Raw genomic sequence first — 22,622 nt, 5'->3', positions numbered from 1 at the left:
TACCACCAGTCTCTATACAAGAAACTGCTTCACTGGATTCATTTATTTCAGGAGATTCCACATTCTGTCCTTACACTTCATGGGGCCGATAACCCTGAGCGGGACTGTAGTTATGTATGGATATATATGGGATATGTGGATATACAGTGGGTGTATGGGTGGCCGGCAGACGGACGACGTAGGTGTGCGCTATTTGTAGACGTGCTGGTGCAGGAGGATCAGTGTAAGTCTTTCCTCCCTGGACTCAGCGTATACAGAGATTTACGATAAACCTCTTCCCGGGATCAGGACACTTCTGTGCGGGGCGATGGACTTCAGCTGAGCTCAGCACCACACACCTGTCTCACCCCTTTACCTGTCCTTGGCTGCTATAGGCTCCTGGCAGTCACATGACAAGATATGGCTGTAAAATCCTATTGCGAATTAGAGCAGATGAGATTTGGCAGGAGGGAAGGGAGACAGGACTCATTCCTCCGCCAGTCCTAGTGGTGGTCACACAGCTTGCCACTCTCAGGCCCATAAGGAGGAATATTCCCCAGTAGGATTTGACTTGGGCCACGTAAAGCATGGGAGCCGGAGCCAGCGCCGAGGAGAAGCATTCCCGAGAACTGGAGAAGAAACTCAGGGAAGATGCAGAGAAGGACGCCAGGACGGTGAAACTGCTCCTACTGGGTGAGTGGCACCGACGGGAATAATCATAATCTACACATGGCACCAACATAGGCCACAGCGGTGGAGAAGCACCGGAAGCAACGACCGGACAAAGGGACAAAACTGATAAAACCCCCATCTCATATCCATCAATCTGTCACCCTGAGCCGTGTCCTGTCTGTCCAGGAGAAAGTCGCAAAGCATCGATGCGTCTGTACCTCCCCGTGTTATATCAGTATGGAGCAATGTCACATGTAGCCACCTATAATATCTATCATCTCTCTCTATTATCTATCATCTCTCTATTATCTATCATCTCTCTCGCTATTATCTAGATCTCTCTCTATTATCTATCATCTATCATCTCTCTCTCTATTATCTATCATCTCTCTCTATTATCTATCATCTCTCTCTATTATCTATCATCTCTCTCTCTTATGTATCATCTCTCTCTCTATCTATCATCTCTCTGTCTATTATCTATCCTCTGTCTCTCTATTATCTATCCTCTGTCTCTCTATTATCTATCATCTCTCTGTCTATTATCTATCATCTCTCTGTCTATTATCTATCGTCTTTCTCTCTATTATCTATCATCTCTCTCTCTTTATCTATCATCTCTCTATTATCTATCATCTCTCTCTCTATTATCTATCATCTCTCTCTCTCTATTATCTATCATATCTCTCTATTATCTATCATCTCTCTCTCTCTTATGTATCATCTCTCTCTCTATCTATCATCTCTCTCTCTATTATCTATCCTCTCTCTCTCTATTATCTATCCTCTCTCTCTCTATTATCTATCCTCTCTCTCTATTATCTATCCTCTCTCTCTCTATTATCTATCCTCTCTCTCTCTATTATCTATCATCTCTCTCTCTCGTATGTATCATCTCTCTCTATCTATCATCTCTCTCTCTCTATTATCTATCCTCTCTCTCTATTATCTATCATCTCTCTCTATTATCTATCATCTCTCTATTATCTTTCATCTCTCTCTCTCTTATCTATCATCTCTCTCTCTTATGTATCATCTCTCTCTCTATCTATCATCTCTCTCTCTCTCTCTATTATCTATCCTCTCTCTCTCTATTATCTATCATCTACTGTATCTCTCGCTATCTCTCTGCAGCTTCTCTTAGTTTCCTCTCCTGCTGGCCCCTTAGTTTAAGGGGCTGTAGTTTGTGCCCCCCGCTGCCGCTCCTCGGTCTCAGCTCGCAGGTGTTCAGCTCTGGGATTTGGGTGAGGACATTAATCCTCGGCTTAGCGCTCGGTTTACAAACAGATTAAGGACAGAGGAGCACAATGTTGTGGATGTGGCACCTTCAGGACAGTAATCTGAGCGTATTACAGTCATCGATGCCACAGTATTAGCTGCAGCAATGATACACATATGTGCAGGCAGGGGTGGTACACGTGTGTGCAGGGGTGGTACATGTATGTGCAAGGTGGTACACGTATATGTAGGGGTGGTACACATATGTACAGGAGTGGTATATGTATGTGCAGGGGTGGTACAAGTATGTGCAAGGGGTGGTACACGTGTGTGCAGGGGTGGTACATGTGTGTCCAGGGGTGGTACACGTATGTGCAGGGGTGCTACACGTGTGTGCAAGGGTGCTACACATATGTCCCGGGGTGCTACACGTGTGTGCAGGAGTGGTACACGTGTGTCCAGGGGTGGTACACGTATGTGCAGGGGTGCTACACGTGTGTGCAGGGGTGGTACACGTGTGTCCAGGGGTGGTAAACATATGTCCAGGGGTGGTACACCTGTGTGCAGGGGTGGTACACGTATGTGCAGGGGTGGTACACGTATGTGCAGGGGTGGTACACGTATGTGCAGGGGTGGTACACGTGTGTCCAGGGGTGGTAAACATATGTCCAGGGGTGGTACACGTGTGTGCAGGGGTGGTACACGTATGTGCAGGGGTGGTACACGGGTGTGCAGGGGTGGTACACGTGTGTGCAGGGGTGGTACACGTGTGTGCAGGGGTGGTACACGTGTGTCCAGGGCTGTTAGATGTGTGAATGCAGCTGCTGACGCCGCCTTGTTGGGTTATTGGCTCCTGTATCACTGGGATCGGATACTTGGATACTGGGATCGGATACTTCCTGCTCTTGCTTTGCTGATGGTGGATGGAAGCCATGTTGTCACCATCGGAAGCCAGGGCTCTATATTTTGGCTGTGATATTTTCACCATGATGGAGGATCACAGCGAGAGCAGAAGAAAAGAGAAACAGAAACGGGAAAAATGGTGAGAAATCCCAGACTGAAGAGGACACAAGGCAGGTAGGGACGAGCGGCCCGTGGAAGTGCGGGTTATGGTACCCGAGACAAACTTTAGTCCAAAGTTTGTTTCGGGTACCAGAACTGTACCCGAACCTGAACCAGAATCCGAACCCCATTGAAAACAATGGAGACCTGAACTTTGGATCTGAAAAAAATCTCCCTATCTCCCTATCTCCCCGGACTTCCCCAGGACCTCCGAAAATAAAATGGACATCCGGAAGAAGTCAGTGTCTGATATGAACCCCGAACGTTTAAGTTCAGGTTCGCTCACTTCTGATGGCGGGCAGTTTATACATGGGGTTAGGCTCGGACTGGCCCCCAGGAGAACAGGTGGATCCCCCGGAGGGCCCCGAGGAGGAGCTGAAGTGGCCGCTCTGTACAGACAGCAGTTTCTCATCAAGCATCCAACAAAGTTATTATTATATGGAAATTGGTGAATTTGGGGGACAGAATATTTGCCCATAGCTGAACAGCGGCCCAGAGTCAATGTCACTGGTGGGCTCGTGTCCCCCGTCCGACACTGCACGGATTAATTCTGCAGGTATCTGTCTGTGCACAATAGCAGATATTTCGGTGCGTCCTCCATGGAATTATTTCCCATTACATTATGGGGCATTATAATTACCGCTCCAGCTGCCTGGTGTCGGCTCCGAGCCCTGTAGTCTCACCCTATAATCGGGTGGAGGGGGGATACCTGGCGGCTGATCCTGGATACACTTCTATCCCATTAAACCTGCTCCGTCCTTAGAAACAGAATCTTAAGATTAAGCAGAAGGTCGGTGCAGTAATCACAGATATGTGATCGGTAAGCTGTGTGGCCCTTAGTTAGCATCAGAGACATGCTGGCATGACAGCTACAGCGTAGGAGACCCTTGCTCTCCACAAGCCCATCATAGAGTGCCCCCTTACATCTAAGTAACAATCCCCGTAATTGTGAGCCGCTCCATCAGCCAGGCCCCTTACAATGTAGTAGAGAGAAGGAGCTTTAACGTGCTGGTGGCCCCTGCACAGCTGCAGAGGTTGCATGTATGGTACATATGGTGCCGGTGGCCCCTGTGCAGCTGCAGAGGTTGCATGTATGGTACATATGGTGCCGGTGGCCCCTGCACAGCTGCAGAGGTTGCATGTATGGTACATATGGTGCCGGTGGCCCCTGTGTAGCTGCAGAGGTTTCATGCATGGTACATATGGTGCCGGTGGCCACTGTGCAGCTGCAGAGGTTGCATGTATGGTACATATGGTGCCGGTGGCCCCTGTGCAGCTGCAGAGGTTGCATGTATGGTACATATGGTGCCGGTGGCCCCTGTGCAGCTGCAGAGGTTGCATGTATGGTACATATGGTGCCGGTGGCCCCTGTGCAGCTGCAGAAGTTGCATGTATGGTACATATGGTGCCGGTGGCCCCTGTGCAGCGGCAGAGGTTGCATGTATGGTACATATGGTGCCGGTGGCCCCTGTGCAGCGGCAGAGGTTGCATGTATGGTACACATGGTGCCGGTGGCCCCTGTGCAGCTGCAGAGGTTGCATATATCGTACATATGGTGCCGGTGGCCCCTGTGCAGCTGCAGAGGTTGCATGTATGGTACATATGGTGCCGGTGGCCCCTGTGCAGCTGCAGAGGTTGCATGTATGGTACATATGGTGCCGGTAGCCCCTGTGCAGCTGCAGAGGTTGCATGTATGGTACATATGGTGCCGGTGGCCCCTGTGCTGCTGCAGAGGTTGCATGTATGGTACATATGGTGCCGGTAGTCCCTGTGCAACGGCAGAGGTTTCATGCATGGTACATATGGTGCCGGTGGCCCCTGTGCAGCTGCAGAGGTTGCATGTATGGTACATATGGTGCCGGTGGCCCCTGTGCAGCTGCAGAGGTTGCATGTATGGTACACATGGTGCCGGTGGCCCCTGTGCAGCTGCAGAGGTTGCATGTATGGTACACATGGTGCCGGTGGCCCCTGTGCAGCTGCAGAGGTTGCATGTATGGTACATATGGTGCCGGTGGCCCCTGTGCAGCGGCAGAGGTTGCATGTATGGTACATATGGTGCCGGTGGCCCCTGTGCAGCTGCAGAGGTTGCATGTATGGTACATATGGTGCCGGTGGCCCCTGTGCAGCTGCAGAGGTTGCATGTATGGTACACATGGTGCCGGTGGCCCCTGTGCAGCTGCAGAGGTTGCATGTATGGTACACATGGTGCCCGTGGCCCCTGTGCAGCGGCAGAGGTTGCATGTATGGTACACATGGTGCCGGTGGCCCCTGTGCAGCTGCAGAGGTTGCATGTATGGTACATATGGTGCCGGTGGCCCCTGTGCAGCTGCAGAGGTTGCATGTATGGTACATATGGTGCCGGTAGTCCCTGTTCAGCTGCAGAGGTTTCATGCATGGTACATATGGTGTCGGTGGCCCCTGTGCAGCTGCAGAGGTTGCATGTATGGTACACATGGTGCCGGTGGCCCCTGTGCAGCTGCAGAGGTTGCATGTATGGTACATATGGTGCCGGTGGCCCCTGTGCAGCTGCAGAGGTTGCATGTATGGTACATATGGTGCCGGTGGCCCCTGTGCAGCTGCAGAGGTTGCATGTGACGCGCCCCCTGGGCCAGTGTTTGGGGGATACCCGGAGCCGGATCAGATGGGGGTTGTAGTCTCCGAGTGGCGGTGACCCGGTCCGTGCCCAGGGTGTCAAGCTCAGTGTGTGGCAGTCCTTACAGATGTTATTAGTGTTCTTTGTGTCGACTACGCCACCCGTTGATTTGCGGTCAATACGGCCGCCGCTGCAGCAGGGTCCGCTGAGGCTGGTGGTGCTTGTGCAGCTCTGGTAGTATAACCCCCAACGGGAGGGGTATAGCCTCAGGGGGTCAGGTGTAGAGGATGGTGGTAGTGGTGGTGCAGTGTGGATGTTAAGAAGACTCCGAGCCGGGCTGTGCAGTTCAGGGTTTTTACTTACTGCTGTTCTTGTGGTCACTCCGGCCTTAAGTGACCGCCCGAGCCGTGCTGCGTCCACCAGGTCTTGGACTCGGCCAACCCCCAGGTGATTCTGGAGCGTGGTCCTGAGCTCCCTTTCTGACTTGTCCTTCTCTCTGGCCTTCCCCACCAGGGATCCACCTAAGTCCGGCTCCCTCGGGCCTCTTGTTGGTAAACCCTTGTCTCTGGGTTCCCTGACCCTATTCTTGGTTTGCCTTCCGGGTGGATTTAGTGGGTGGTCGTGGCAGATCCTGCCCACGACCTCCGGTCTCTGGCTAAGGTGTGCTGTAGCCTCCACCAGCTTGGGATCCGGTACCCTGTTGCCAACTCTTCACCCTCTGATCTAATTTTGGGTTCTTGGAGTTCCCTCTTCTCCCCCTTCTGGGTCCTTCTTTCTCCTCTCTCTCTGCTTCTCAGGCTCTCTCAGACTGACCAAACCTCTACAAAAGACTGACGTCTCACAGACTGACCCTGATCTAAGATGGTTCCCACCTTATATACTCCCTCTATGTGTGAGCTCAGGTGACCAGCACCCAATGAGCTCCTAGCTTTACCCAGGCTGCTCCCCCTATCTGCCCCTACACTACTGGGATGTTCCACCCCCCTCCCACTCCAGCCAGGAACAGACACTGTCGTACCTGCACATAAACTGGTGGGAGTACCGTCGGTCTGTTCCTCGGAAATGGGATGTGTGTAGTGCATGCAGCTAACTGAGCTCAGTTCCACACTCCATCCTTACCCGGGAGTGGAATATCACACCTCTGGGTTGAGGTGCAATACCCCTGTAGCAGCCGAATCCTTAGGGTGCTACAGCATGTATGGTACATATGGTGCCGGTAGCCCCTGTGCAGCTGCAGAGGTTGCATGTATGGTACATATGGTGCCGGTGGCCCCTGTGTTGCTGCAGAGGTTGCATGTATGGTACATATGGTGCCGGTAGTCCCTGTGCAACGGCAGAGGTTTCATGCATGGTACATATGGTGCCGGTGGCCCCTGTGCAGCTGCAGAGGTTGCATGTATGGTACATATGGCGCCGGTGGCCCCTGTGCTGCTGCAGAGGTTGCATGTATGGTACATATGGTGCCGGTGGCCCCTGTGCAGCTGCAGAGGTTGCATGTATGGTACATATGGTGCCGGTGGCCCCTGTGCAGCTGCAGAGGTTGCATGTATGGTACATATGGTGCCGATGGCCCCTGTGCAGCTGCAGAGGTTGCATGTATGGTACATATGGTGCCGGTGGCCCCTGTGCAGCTGCAGAGGTTGCATGTATGGTACATATGGTGCCGGTGGCCCCTGTGCAGCTGCAGAGGTTGCATGTATGGTACATATGGTGCCGGTAGCCCCTGTGCAGCTGCAGAAGTTGCATGTATGGTACATATGGTGCCGGTGGCCCCTGTGCAGCTGCAGAGGTTGCATGTATGGTACATATGGTGTCGGTAGCCCCTGTACAGCTGCAGAGATTGCATGTATGGTACATATGGTGCCGGTGGCCCCTGTGCAGCTGCAGAGGTTGCATGTATGGTACATATGGTGCCGGTAGCCCCTGTGCAGCTGCAGAGGTTGCATGTATGGTACATATGGTGCCGGTAGCCCCTGTGCAGCTGCAGAGGTTGCATGTATGGTACATATGGTGCCGGTAGTCCCTGTGCAACGGCAGAGGTTTCATGCATGGTACATATGGTGCCGGTAGTCCCTGTGCAGCTGCAGAGGTTTCATGCATGGTACATATGGTGCCGGTGGCCCCTGTGCTGCTGCAGAGGTTGCATGTATGGTACATATGGTGCCGGTAGTCCCTGTGCAGCTGCAGAGGTTTCATGCATGGTACATATGGTGCCGGTGGCCCCTGTGCAGCTGCAGAGGTTGCATGTATGGTACATATGGTGCCGGTGGCCCCTGTGCAGCTGCAGAGGTTGCATGTATGGTACATATGGTGCCGGTGGCCCCTGTGCAGCTGCAGAGGTTGCATGTATGGTACATATGGTGCCGGTGGCCCCTGTGCAGCGGCAGAGGTTGCATGTATGGTACACATGGTGCCCGTGGCCCCTGTGCAGCGGCAGAGGTTGCATGTATGGTACACATGGTGCCGGTGGCCCCTGTGCAGCTGCAGAGGTTGCATGTATGGTACATATGGTGCCGGTGGCCCCTGTGCAGCTGCAGAGGTTGCATGTATGGTACATATGGTGCCGGTGGCCCCTGTGCAGCTGCAGAGGTTGCATGTATGGTACATATGGTGCCGGTAGCCCCTGTGCAGCTGCAGAGGTTGCATGTATGGTACATATGGTGCCGGTGGCCCCTGTGCTGCTGCAGAGGTTGCATGTATGGTACATATGGTGCCGGTGGCCCCTGTGCAGCTGCAGAGGTTGCATGTATGATACATATGGCGCCGGTGGCCCCTGTGCTGCTGCGAGGTTGCATGTATGGTACATATGGTGTCGGTAGTCCCTGTGCAGCTGCAGAGGTTTCATGCATGGTACATATGGTGCCGGTGGCCCCTGTGCAGCTGCAGAGGTTGCATGTATGGTACATATGGTGCCGGTGGCCCATGTGCAGCTGCAGAGGTTGCATGTATGGTACATATGGTGCCGGTGGCCCCTGTGCAGCTGCAGAGGTTGCATGTATGGTACATATGGTGCCGGTGGCCCCTGTGCAGCTGCAGAGGTTGCATGTATGGTACATATGGTGCCGGTGGCCCCTGTGCAGCTGCAGAGGTTGCATGTATGGTACATATGGTGCCGGTGGCCCATGTGCAGCTGCAGAGGTTGCATGTATGGTACATATGATGCCGGTGGCCCCTGTGCAGCTGCAGAGGTTGCATGTATGGTACATATGGTGCCGGTGGCCCCTGTGCAGCTGCAGAGGTTGCATGTATGGTACATATGGTGCCGGTAGCCCCTGTGCAGCTGCAGAGGTTGCATGTATGGTACATATGGTGCCGGTGGCCCCTGTGCAGCTGCAGAGGTTGCATGTATGGTACATATGGTGACGGTAGCCCCTGTGCAGCTGCAGAGGTTGCATGTATGGTACATATGGTGCCGGTGGCCCTTGTGCAGCTGCAGAGGTTGCATGTATGGTACATATGGTGCCGGTAGCCCCTGTGCAGCTGCAGAGGTTGCATGTATGGTACATATGTTCGCTCATCCAGCCCCCCGTACAGTAGACTAATGTCGGCCAGCACTAATGAGTATGAGGCATGTGATCACCAGGGAAAATGTCGATCGGGCATGGCTGATTTAGCTGATCATTTGTGTCCGCCGGCGGCTATCTCCTTGAGAACACAGGAGCACTCGGCCAAATGAGCAGTCCTGTATATAAGAGAGGTGGCCGAGACGGCTGCTGTGTATAGGAGAGGTGGCCGAGACAGCTGCTGTATATAGGAGAGGTGGCCGAGACGGCTGCTGCGTATAGGAGAGGTGGCCGAGACGGCTGCTGCGTATAGGAGAGGTGGCCGAGACGGCTGCTGCGTATAGGAGAGGTGGCCGAGACGGCTGCTGCGTATAGGAGAGGTGGCCGAGACGGCTGCTGTGTATAAGGGAGGTGGCCAAGACGGCTGCTGCGTATAGGAGAGGTGGCCGAGACGGCTGCTGTGTATAAGGGAGGTGGCCAAGACGGCTGCTGCGTATAGGAGAGGTGGCCGAGACGGCTGCTGTGTATAGGAGAGGTGGCCGAGACGGCTGCTGTCCGAGCGATCGATCGAAGCACCATTCAGCCAACAGACGCCAGACATCTAATGTGTATTGGGGCTTAAGCCTCCATGTTAGTGGCATGAAGCTTCTCATGAGATCAAACAAATGATTACACAGTGGAATCCCATCATGTATGAGACCACGGTGCACAAATCTGCAAGAAATCCACACAATAACCAAATCTGGGGATCGGGTGGGATCTCCCCACACCCTCAATCCTTCTGTAAAAGAGAAGCTTGAGAGCAAACTGTACTTGACATGTTTTTATTCTTCATATTGTAGGAGCCGGAGAGTCCGGGAAGAGCACCATCGTAAAACAGATGAAGTGAGTACGATGCACAGCGATCATCTCATATATAGCGGCAACATATTCTGCAGCGCTGTACATGTCAGAGGTCAGGTGTACAGACACAATCAGACATTACAGTTATACACCGAAGAGTACTAGCATTAGGATAGCCTGGCGCATATTGTGGAAGATTCACATTATGGAGGATGTTATGGCCCCCATACACATTAGACAAAAGTCTGCTGAACGCACCGATATGAAATGGTTGGGTCAACGGTCTAATGTGTATGGCGACTGACGGTCAGAAGAGATGTGGATCGTGCATGTCTGATTCCGGTCTGCTGATCACTCGGAGGTGAGCTGCCGGCCATTGTGTCAGCCGGTGCGCACTTCTTCGGCCAAACGCTCATCTGTTGTGGGAGACAACAATATCAGATTGTCATCTGCACCCGTCCATATTGGCGGGTTCGGCCGACCTTAACGTGTTTGGTGGTCTTCACACATTTTAATCCATGTTGGCTCCTTTGGTCACACTTTCCATACACGTTCAGTAACAACGGGCGACGGACGAACACAATCAGCCTGGAAATATTCTATCGAAGCAAGATCGTTAATGGATGACAGATCTTCCATTCAACGAAAATTATTTAGATGGTCAATGGCAGGAAAAATGGAAACACGACTGACTTCATTTCAGAAGAATGACGGTCTGTGACCAGTCAGCCAAAATAATTATTCACTGTTAAATTAAACCTGAATAAGGTTGAAATTGACCATTTCCATCACCTACAGTGTAATGTAAATGAGCGCCATCAGGTCAGTGGAAGAACGGAAAGCACAGGTAGGGTGGTAGCGAGAGATGGTAGAGTAGGTGCAGCACGGAGGAGAGCCTTCAATCCATCTCATGTCCATCTAACCTCTGTCGGCCTCTACACCTCCACCTTCTTCCTGGACTCGCTGATGGGTCGTGTTCTTCAATTCCTCTGTTTTATTACACTTTTCTATGTCTTGTTTTATTTCCTTCAGAATTATTCATCAGGATGGTTACTCCCTGGAAGAATGCCTGGAGTTTATCTCCATTATTTATGGTAACACGCTTCAGTCCATGCTGGCCATCGTCAGAGCTATGAACACACTGAACATCCAGTATGGTGACCCTGCCCGACAGGTGAGGCATCACCAGAGAGCTCGAATGTAGCTGACGGCACAGAATATTACACGACTAATCATCCGTAGCCATAAAGCAAGTCCTCTACACTGTCCTCAGACAGTAGACACAGTGCTCAGCTCCCTCCAAACCATCACCAAGCTGTAATATGAAGGGTTATCATCAGTGCTTCTTATTTCCAGGATGATGCCCGAAAACTCATGCACTTGGCCGACACCATCGATGAAGGCGCCATGCCGAAAGAGATGTCAGACATCATTGGACGCCTGTGGAAAGATACGGGTATCCAGGCGTGCTTCGACCGTGCATCTGAGTATCAGCTCAATGATTCAGCCGGATAGTAAGTATCTTAGTAGATTGCCAGTAAACATTTCCGTGGCTCTTGATTGCTGGTTGACCATGCAGAGTTCACTCCACGTGGTTGACCTTCCAGTGAATTGGTCTAGATGTAAACATATATGAAGTGTGTCCTGAGTGTCCGCATTCTTCTTCAGTTATCTGAATGACCTGGAAAGATTGGTGACCCCGGGGTATGTCCCCACTGAACAAGACGTCCTCAGGTCCCGAGTGAAGACTACTGGTATCATTGAAACACAATTTGGTTTTAAAGATCTGAACTTTAGGTACGTTGGCCATATTCTGATGATGATGATGAACAGGTAACACTGGGCTGTTATCAGGGGAGGGGCCCGGTCACCTGTGCTCGGACCCCCACACAATGTGCCTCTCTGTCACAGGATGTTTGATGTGGGAGGTCAGCGATCCGAGCGAAAGAAGTGGATCCACTGCTTTGAAGGTGTCACCTGCATAATATTTATTGCTGCTCTCAGCGCGTACGATATGGTCCTGGTGGAAGACGATGAAGTGGTAAATGACCCGTCACTGTGAACCTGTCCATGCGTCAGACACATTTTTAATTATAGCGTAGGAACTATAGTGTCTACTGAATGGGCTTCTAAAATGCCACCCATCCTCATTTAATGATCACGTTTATACTCAGAACTTCAGATTTCCGCAAACGGCCATACCGCGAAAGACAAAACCCCTTTAAATAAGAACTCCAATGGCTCACGAAACATCAGCGCAGAGTAATGGCCCCATACACATTAGATGTCAGCCAGACCTGGCCAACCATGTAATGTGTATTGGCACAGATGAAGTTGGAGGGAGAAAGGTTGGCCAAGCGGTATATCCCTTTAGTCTCCAGATGATTGTGGAAACATCTACAGCGTCTTCAAGATGCTTCTTCCTTTCTACTCTTGCAGAACCGAATGCATGAAAGCCTGCACCTTTTCAACAGTATCTGTAATCACCGTTACTTCGCCACGACTTCCATCGTACTTTTCCTCAACAAGAAAGATGTCTTCACAGAAAAGATCAAGAAGGCCCATCTGAGCATCTGCTTCCCAGACTATGATGGTGAGGGGAGTGGATGGAGGGCTTGGCCCATTACACCCTAATCACAACCTCACTACTTCATTATTATTATTATTTATTTTTAGAGCACCATTGATTCCATGGTGCTGTACATGAGAAGGGGTTACATACAAAATATAAATATAAATTATAGAGAACTAACAATGACAGACTGGTACAGAAAGGAGAGGGCCCTGCCCTTATGGGCTTCCAGTCTACAGGGTAATGGGAAAATAGACAGGTTAGGGAGATTGCAGCACCTCCGGTGGAGGTAAGAGGGCAGCTCCAGTGGTGGTAGGGTGGCAGCTCCGATGGTGGTGAGGTGGCAGCTCCGGTGGTGGTAAGAGGGCTACTCCAGTACTGGTAGGGTGGCAGCTCCGATGGTGGTGAGGTGGCAGCTTCGGTGGTGGTAAGAGGGCTACTCCAGTGCTGGTAGGGTGGCAGCTCCGATGGTGGTGAAGTGGCAGCTCCGGTGGTGGTGAGGTGGCTGCTCCGGTGGTGGTAAGAGGGCTACTCCAGTGCTGGTGGGGTGGCAGCTCCGATGGTGGTGAGGTGGCAACTCTGGTGGTGGTAAGAGGGCAGCTCCAGTGGTGGTGAGGTGGCAGCTCCGATGGTGGTGAGGTGGCAGCTCCGGTGGTGGTGAGGTGGCAACTCTGGTGGTGGTAAGAGGGCAGCTCCAGTGGTGGTAAGAGGGCTACTCCAGTGCTGGTGGGGTGGCAGCTCCGATGGTGGTGAGGTGGCAACTCTGGTGGTGGTAAGAGGGCAGCTCCAGTGGTGGTGAGGTGGCAGCTCCGGTGGTGGTGAGGTGGCAGCTCCGGTTGTGGTAAGAGGGCTACTCCAGTGCTGGTGGGGTGGCAGCTCCGATGGTGGTGAGGTGGCAACTCTGGTGGTGGTAAGAGAGCAGCTCCAGTGGTGGTGGGGTGGCAGCTCCGATGGTGGTGAGGTGGGAGCTCCGGTGGTGGTAAGAGGGCAGCTCCAGTGGTGCTGGGGTGGCAGCTCCGATGGTGGTGAGGTGGCAACTCTGGTGGTGGTAAGAGGGCAGCTCCAGTGGTGGTGAGGTGGCAGCTACGATGGTGGTGAGGTGGCAGCTCCGGTGGTGGTAAGAGGGCTACTCCAGTGCTGGTGGGGTGGCAGCTCTGATGGTGGTGAGGTAGCAACTCTGGTGGTGGTAAGAGGGCAGCTCCAGTAGTGGTGAGGTGGCAGCTCCGGTGGTGGTGAGGTGGCAGCAGAGTCATTGCAGGTTGTAGCTTTCTTGAAGAGATGGGTTTTCAGGTTCCGTCTGAAGGATCCGAATGTGGCGAATAATCGAACGCGTTAAGGCACAGAATTCTAGAGGACAGGGGAAAGTGAGCAGAACTTTTGGAGGCGATTGGGTGAGGAACATATAACAGTGGAGGAGAGAAGGAGGTCTTGAGAGGACAGGAGATCACGTGTTGGAAGATATCGGGAGATTAGTTAGGAGATGTACGGAGGAGAAAGGTTATGGGTGGCTTTATAGGTCAGTGTAAGTACTTTGAACTGGATACCTTATTGGGTGCCAATGAAAGGATCTGCAAAGGGGAGAAACGAGGAGAGATGTGGAGTAGTTGGGCAGCAGAGTTAATGGCAGACTGGTGAGTTAGGAGTGTTAGCAGGTAGGCCACAGAGGAAGATATTGCAGTAGTCGAGGTGGGAGATGATGATGGCGGCATTAACATTTATTAGACTAAGGGTTGAGGAAAGGACAGATTCTGGAAATATTTGGAGGTGACAGGAGGTGGTGAGGGCTTGGATGTGCGGTTTGAAGGACAGGGCAGTTGAGGGTTACTCCAAGGCAACAGACTTCCAGTACAGGAAAAAGCGTGATCTAATTTATTGTGATAGATCAGGTAAGGGGGTTAGTTGAGATGGAGGAAAGATGATGAGTTCAGGTTTGACCACATTGAGTTTTAGGAAGCGAGAGGAGAAGGAGGATATGGTTGATAGACACTCTGGGATTCTGGACAGCAGAGAGGTGACGTCTGGGCCAGAGAGGTAGATCTGAGTATCATAAGTGTATAGATGGCACCCAAAGCCAAGGGACTTTAGGAGTTGTCTCAGGCCAAAAAGGTATAAATTGAAAAGAGTAGGGTTTCCAGGACAGAGTCTTGAGGGACATAACATAGAGAGGGCGGTATGAGGAGGTAGTGTGGGAGTGGGAGACGCTAAATGTGCGGTTAGAAAGGTATGAGGAGATCCAGGATAGGGCAAGGTCTTTGACGCCAAGGGAAGTGAGGATCTGTAGTAGGAGGCAGTGGTCAACTGTGTCAAAGGCAGAGGACAGGTCAAGAAGGAGAAATATAGAGAATTGTCTGCTAGCTTTGGCTGTAATTCATTAATAATTTTGGTCGGGGCAGTTTCGGTGGAGCGGTGGGGACTTCATGTCTTTGTCATAATCCAGGTCCAAACACATATGAAGATGCTGGGAACTACATCAAGACTCAGTTCCTGGAGCTGAATATGCGACGAGACGTGAAGGAAATTTACAGCCACATGACCTGCGCCACCGACACAGAGAACGTCAAGTTTGTGTTTGATGCCGTCACAGACATTATCATCAAAGAAAACCTGAAGGACTGCGGCCTGTTCTGAGGAGGTGAGAATACAGAAGATCCTGCTACTGCGCCAATATCCAGCATTTCCCGGGAGCCATTGTCCATGGAGATCTCCACATTAGCAGATAGCACTCAATGCCTTTAAAGGGTTGTCTCATCATATCAATTGGGTAAATTTGTATTGTGCTTGTAGAATAGATTATACAACCCCTTTAAAGGGATCTCCACTTAAAGCAGCAAAATAACGGATGTAAGTGAGCGGGGGCAGGGCTGACAACCTCTCATACATGTATACAGGCAGGATGTCAGCAGTGATAGATGAGGAGCTGGTGCTGTAGTATAAGGGGCGGGGTCTCATCATTATATCAGTGATGTCATCACCAGGGGGCGGGGCTGACCTCCTCTCACACATGTATACAGGCAGGATGTCAGCAGTGATAGATGAGGAGCTGGTGCTGCAGTATAAGGGGCGGGGTCTCATCATTATATCAGTGATGTCATCACCAGGGGGCGGGGCTGACCTCCTCTCACACATGTATACAGGCAGGATGTCAGCAGTGATAGATGAGGAGCTGGTGCTGCAGTATAAGGGGTGTGGTCTCATCATTATATCAGTGATGTCATCACCAGGGGGCAGGGCTGACAACCTCTCATACATGTATACAGGCAGGATGTCAGCAGTGATAGATGAGGAGCTGGTGCTGCAGTATAAGGGGCGGGGTCTCATCATTATATCAGTGATGTCATCACCAGGGGGCGGGGCTGACAACCTCTCATACATGTATACAGGCAGGATGTCAGCAGTGATAGATGAGGAGCTGGTGCTGGAGTATAAGGGGCGGGGTCTCATCATTATATCAGTGATGTCATCACCAGGGGGCGGGGCTGACAACCTCTCATACATGTATACAGGCAGGATGTCAGCAGTGATAGATGAGCAGCTGGTGCTGTAGTATAAGGGGCGGGGTCTCATCATTATATCAGTGATGTCATCACCAGGGGGCGGGGCTGACAACCTCTCATACATGTATACAGGCAGGATATCAGCAGTGATAGATGAGGAGCTGGTGCTAGAGTATAAGGGGCGGGGTCTCATCATTATATCAGTGATGTCATCACCAGGGGGCGGGGCTGACCTCTCACACATGTATACAGGCAGGATGTCAGCAGTGATAGATGAGGAGCTGGTGCTGTAGTATAAGGGGTGTGGTCTCATCATTATATCAGTGATGTCACCACCAGGGGGCGGGGCTGACAACCTCTCATACATGTATACAGGCAGGATGTCAGCAGTGATAGATGAGGAGCTGGTGCTGTAGTATAAGGGGCGTGGTCTCATCATTATATCAGTAATGTCATCACCAGGGGGCGGGGCTGACAACCTCTCATACATGTATATAGGCAGGATGTCAGCAGTGATAGATGAGGAGCTGGTGCTGTAGTATAAGGGGCGTGGTCTCATCATTATATCAGTGATGTCATCACCAGGGGGCGGGGTTGACAACCTCTCATACATGTATACACGCAGGATGTCAGCAGTGATAGATGAGGAGCTGGTGCTGGAGTATAAGGGGCGGGGTCTCATCATTATATCAGTGATTTCATCACCAGGGGGCGGGGCTGACAACCTCTCATACATGTACACAGGCAGGTTGTCAGCAGTGATAGATGAGGAGCTGGTGCTGTAGTATAAGGGGCGGGGTCTCATCATTATATCAGTGATATCATCACCAGGGGGCGGGGCTGACAACCTCTCATACATGTATACAGGCAGGATGTCAGCAGTGATAGATGAGGAGCTGGTGCTGCAGTATAAGGGGCGGGGTCTCATCATTATATCAGTGATGTCATCACCAGGGGGCGGGGCTGACAACCTCTCATACATGTATACAGGCAGGATGTCAGCAGTGATAGATGAGGAGCTGGTGCTAGAGTATAAGGGGCGGGGTCTCATCATTATATCAGTGATGTCATCACCAGGGGGCGGGGCTGACAACCTCTCATACATGTATACAGGCAGGATGTCAGCAGTGATAGATGAGGAGCTGGTGCTGTAGTATAAGGGGCGTGGTCTCATCATTATATCAGTAATGTCATCACCAGGGGGCGGGGCTGACAACCTCTCATACATGTATATAGGCAGGATGTCAGCAGTGATAGATGAGGAGCTGGTGCTGTAGTATAAGGGGCGTGGTCTCATCATTATATCAGTGATGTCATCACCAGGGGGCGGGGTTGACAACCTCTCATACATGTATACACGCAGGATGTCAGCAGTGATAGATGAGGAGCTGGTGCTGGAGTATAAGGGGCGGGGTCTCATCATTATATCAGTGATTTCATCACCAGGGGGCGGGGCTGACAACCTCTCATACATGTATACAGGCAGGATGTCAGCAGTGATAGATGAGCAGCTGGTGCTGTAGTATAAGGGGCGGGGTCTCATCATTATATCAGTGATGTCATCACCAGGGGGCGGGGCTGACAACCTCTCATACATGTATACAGGCAGGATGTCAGCAGTGATAGATGAGGAGCTGGTGCTGTAGTATAAGGGGTGTGGTCTCATCATTATATCAGTGATTTCATCACCAGGGGGCGGGGCTGACAACCTCTCATACATGTATACAGGCAGGATGTCAGCAGTGATAGATGAGGAGCTGGTGCTGCAGTATAAGGGGCGGGGTCTCATCATTATATCAGTGATGTCATCACCAGGGGGCGGGGCTGACAACCTCTCATACATGTATACAGGCAGGATGTCAGCAGTGATAGATGAGGAGCTGGTGCTGTAGTATAAGGGGTGTGGTCTCATCATTATATCAGTGATGTCATCACCAGGGGGTGGGGCTGACAACCTCTCATACATGTATACAGGCAGGATGTCAGCAGTGATAGATGAGGAGCTGGTGCTGGAGTATAAGGGGCGGGGTCTCATGTCATTATATCAGTGATGTCATCACCAAGGGGCGGGGCTGACAACCTCTCACATGTATACAGGCAGGATGTCAGCAGTGATAGATGAGGAGCTGGTGCTGGAGTATAAGGGGTGGGGTCTCATCATTATATCAGTGATGTCATCACCAGGGGGCGGGGCTGACAACCTCTCACACATGTATACAGGCAGGATGTCAGCAGTGATAGATGAGGAGCTGGTGCTGTAGTATAAGGGGCGGGGTCTCATCATTATATCAGTGATGTCATCACCAGGGGGCGGGGCTGACAACCTCTCATACATGTATACAGGCAGGATGTCAGCAGTGATAGATGAGGAGCTGGTGCTGGAGTATAAGGGGTGTGGTCTCATGTCATTATATCAGTGATGTCATCACCAGGGGGCGGGGCTGACAACCCCTCACACATGTATACAGGCAGGTTGTCAGCAGTGATAGATGAGGAGCTGGTGCTGTAGTATAAGGGGTGTGGTCTCATCATTATATCAGTGATGTCATCACCAGGGGGCGGGGCTGACAACCTCTCATACATGTATACAGGCAGGATGTCAGCAGTGATAGATGAGGAGCTGGTGCTGTAATATAAGGGGTGTGGTCTCATCATTATATCAGTGATGTCATCACCAGGGGGCGGGGCTGACAACCTCTCATACATGTATACAGGCAGGATGTCAGCAGTGATAGATGAGGAGCTGGTGCTGGAGTATAAGGGGCGGGGGTCTCATCATTATATCAGTGATGTCATCACCAGGGGGCGGGGCTGACAACCTCTCATACATGTATACAGGCTGGTTGTCAGCAGTGATAGATGAGGAGCTGGTGCTGTAGTATAAGGGGTGTGGTCTCATCATTATATCAGTGATGTCATCACCAGGGGGCAGGGCTGACAACCTCTCATACATGTATACAGGCAGGATGTCAGCAGTGATAGATGAGGAGCTGGTGCTGTAGTATAAGGGGTGTGGTCTCATCATTATATCAGTGATGTCATCACCAGTGGGCGGGGCTGACAACCTCTCATACATGTATACAGGCAGGATGTCAGCAGTGACAGATGAGGAGCTGATGCTGTAGTATAAGGGGCGGGGTCTCATCATTATATCAGTGATGTCATCACCAGGGGGCGGGGCTGACAACTTCTCATACATGTACACAGGCAGGTTGTCAGCAGTGATATATGAGGAGCTGGTGCTGGAGTATAAGGGGCGGGGTCTCATCATTATATCAGTGATGTCATCACCAGGGGGCGGGGCTGACAACCTCTCATACATGTATACAGGCAGGATGTCAGCAGTGATAGATGAGGAGCTGGTGCTGTAGTATAAGGGGCGGGGTCTCATCATTATATCAGTGATGTCATCACCAGGGGGCAGGGCTGACAACTTCTCATACATGTACACAGGCAGGATGTCAGCAGTGATAGATGAGGAGCTGGTGCTGGAGTATAAGGGGCGGGGTCTCATCATTATATCAGTGATGTCATCACTAGTAGGCGGAGCTGAGAACCTCTCAGTTATAAAACGTGTAGATGTGGTCAGCGTTGTCGGCCATGGTTGACGTTCTCTCATCACTATGATCTTTGCATGTTGCTGTTATGATTGCTGGGAGGGTGGCTTGTGTGAACAGTGGCCCAGGACACTCTCTTGACCCTTTTAATCTTACTCAAATATCCAGTCCTGACAAACACAAAGTGCCGTCATCTGTTCACGTGCGGGAGCAGCAGTCGTGCAATAAGCCTGCAGTTGTCCTGGAACATCATGATCCGGACAGTTTCTTCCAGGAGACCTCGATTCATTTCACATCCCGCAAACAAACAAATCAGAATTACACAAGTTTTCCCGCTGAGGACAAACATGCACTTTGTGAGGAAATAAGGGAAGATTTGCAGGAAATCTGACTTCACAGCAGACATGTTCCTTCTTCTGTGGTTTCTGCGTCCTTGCTTTATTCATCCATCGTATCTGCATTACAGAGTTGCCGCCTGCTATGCTCTGACTTAGCTGAATTGCGAGCACAGCTCTGGATCTGCCTGGAGCATTGATCCCGGTCATCATTCTACCTTGTTTCTTTGTGTGATGCCTCGTGTTTGGGTTTTCAGTCATCTAATTTTCTTATTTCTTCTATTTCAGACTTTGTTATGTGCTTTGCCCTCTCGCCCTCCCACTCCAAAGAGCCTCGTACCATGGAGCGCTGTCCCACCTTCCTCCTGGAAGGAGGACTGAAACAGAAAGATTAGGGGTGTAGAGAAGACCTCAATAGCCCCCGCCGCCATGTCACACACACAGCCCCCACACCGCTGGCTTCTCATCCTTCCCAGTAGAGGACACCTAGGGTTTCTATGAGTAAACGTAGCACTGACGTCAGGACGCAGATCTCCAGCAGACGCTCATCTCCCCTCCATCATTCCCTTGGCAGAACGAAACCTTCAGGACACCAGCATCCTCCGGTGCAGAGACCATCGATTCTGGTGACGCGCAGAGACTTGTCATCTTGCTGATCCTCGGGTTAGAGGGACACGTCCGCGTGGGGGGCTGCCAGTCTGCTTATAATTCATTTATTTTTAGCAGCCCGGAAAACACCTCCAGATGTGGCCCTATAACCTTCCCGCGGGGTCAGTGCTGGGGCCCTTGTCTGATGCCCCATTATGGGGGGGGGGGGGCTCCATCCCTTTCTCACATTCAGGCCCTCAGCATCTCCACCATTCATTTGCTGTAGATCATTGGGTGGACCTGCTGCTCCTATAGACAGTTAACCCCTTGTTGTTCCTCAATGTATGTATTTTTATAAAGAAAAATCACTTTATGCTACCCCATATTAGGGTCCACGGCCGCTGTACAGGTAGTTGGTAGCTGTTTGATGCCAGGCTTTACATACAATAAATGCCAATCTTAGGCGGAGGATGTCATAAGCTGATGGTTTTCTTATGGGTCGGGACGTCAAGGTTAATACACCTGAAGCTGCCATGGTGGGATGAGAGGTGACTGTACTGGATCCTGCGGGACCGAAAAGGCAGAGACCCCCGTAGGAGAGGAGTGGACACTGAATGGTCAGTTATCAGAGCCCCCCAGTCGCTGCATACTGGACCCTCTCTGTCCTTCAGACCTGCAGTCATTCATGGTGGCTTAGATCCCCCGAGGTGATGACATCATGGAGGTGATGACATCATTCTGCAGAAATATTGGCCCATAAGGGACAGGACCATTAGAAGGAGGCACTGACCTGATGGGAACGGCCCGTTCTTCCTTGTCCCAGAGATGCTCTACATGACTAAGCAATCCATAACTCTGCCAACCTTGTGCCATGGAGCATTGTCCTGCCAACCTGTCCCAATGTCCATCCACAGGTGTCAGAAGAGCCAGTGTGCACCAAGAAAACCTTCCCCCATCATTACTGCACCTCCATCAGCCTGAAAAGAAGAGTCATGCATTCACGGGAGCCAGGGTGCACCAAGAAAACCTTCCCCCACCATTAATGCATCTCCACCAGCCTGACAGGAAGAGTAATGCATTCACAGGAGCCAGGGTGCACCAAGAAAACCTTCCCCCACCATTAATGCATCTCCACCAGCCTGACAGGAAGAGTCATGCATTCACAGGAGCCAGGGTGCACCAAGAAAACCTTCCCCCACCATTAATGCATCTCCACCAGCCTGACAGGAAGAGTCATGCATTCACAGGAGCCAGGGTGCACCAAGAAAACCTTCCCCCACCATTAATGCATCTCCACCAGCCTGACAGGAAGAGTCATGCATTCATAGGAGCCAGGGTGCACCAAGAAAACCTTCCCCCATCATTACTGCACCTCCATCAGCCTGAAAAGAAGAGTCATGCATTCACGGGAGCCAGGGTGCACCAAGAAAACCTTCCCCCACCATTAATGCATCTCCACCAGCCTGACAGGAAGAGTCATGCATTCACAGGAGCCAGGGTGCACCAAGAAAACCTTCCCCCACCATTAATGCATCTCCACCAGCCTGACAGGAAGAGTCATGCATTTACGGGAGCCAGGGTGCACCAAGAAAACCTTCCCCCACCATTAATGCATCTCCACCAGCCTGACAGGAAGAGTCATGCATTCATAGGAGCCAGAGTGCACCAAGAAAAACCTTCCTCCATCATTACTGCACCTCCATCAGCCTGACAGTAAAAGTCACCCATCCACAGGAGCCAGGGTGCACCAAGAAAACCTTCCCCCATGATTATTGCACCTCTACCAGCCTGACAGGAACAGTCATCCATCCAAAGGTGTCAGAGGAGCCATGGTGCACCAAGAAATCCTTCCCCCACCTCACCAGCAAGGAAGGGATCATCCACCCATAGGAGCACCAAGAAAACCTTCCCCCAACACTGCGCCTCCACCATGATTCTTCCCATCATCCTCTGATCCTTTCAGCAGAATGATTTTTTTCATCCTCCTCTGATCGTTTCATTAGAACAGTTCTTCCCATCCTCCTCTGATCGCTTCATTAGAACAGTTCTTCCCATCCTCCTCTGATCGCTTCATTAGAACAGTTCTTCCCATCCTCCTCTGATCGCTTCATTAGAACAGTTCTTCCCATCCTCCTCTGATCGCTTCATTAGAACAGTTCTTCCCATCCTCCTCTGATCGCTTCATTAGAACAGTTCTTCCCATCCT

The 22,622-nt window shown here is 51.4% G+C and overlaps 1 protein-coding gene across 1 annotated transcript; it reads left to right on the top strand.

Annotated features, from left to right (window-relative positions):
* Positions 1-474: 474 nt before the first annotated feature.
* On the top strand, positions 475-20,608 carry GNAT1 (G protein subunit alpha transducin 1). Its single transcript, XM_073642807.1, has 9 exons — positions 475-672; positions 9,870-9,912; positions 10,903-11,044; positions 11,227-11,384; positions 11,539-11,667; positions 11,782-11,911; positions 12,310-12,463; positions 14,880-15,074; positions 20,117-20,608. The coding sequence occupies exons 1-8, from the start codon at positions 567-569 to the stop codon at positions 15,068-15,070; spliced, it is 1,053 nt and encodes a 350-aa protein (XP_073498908.1). The 5' UTR covers positions 475-566; the 3' UTR covers positions 15,071-15,074; positions 20,117-20,608.
* The last annotated feature ends 2,014 nt before the right edge of the window (positions 20,609-22,622 follow it).

This window comes from Phyllobates terribilis, unplaced genomic scaffold (genome assembly GCF_046119375.1).
Source record: "Phyllobates terribilis strain yellow unplaced genomic scaffold, ASM4611937v1 Scaffold_8__6_contigs__length_399053987, whole genome shotgun sequence".
Classification (NCBI taxonomy): domain Eukaryota; kingdom Metazoa; phylum Chordata; class Amphibia; order Anura; family Dendrobatidae; genus Phyllobates; species Phyllobates terribilis.
Note: the sequence above shows the minus strand (reverse complement) of the source record. Positions and strands in the feature narration are given on the sequence as shown.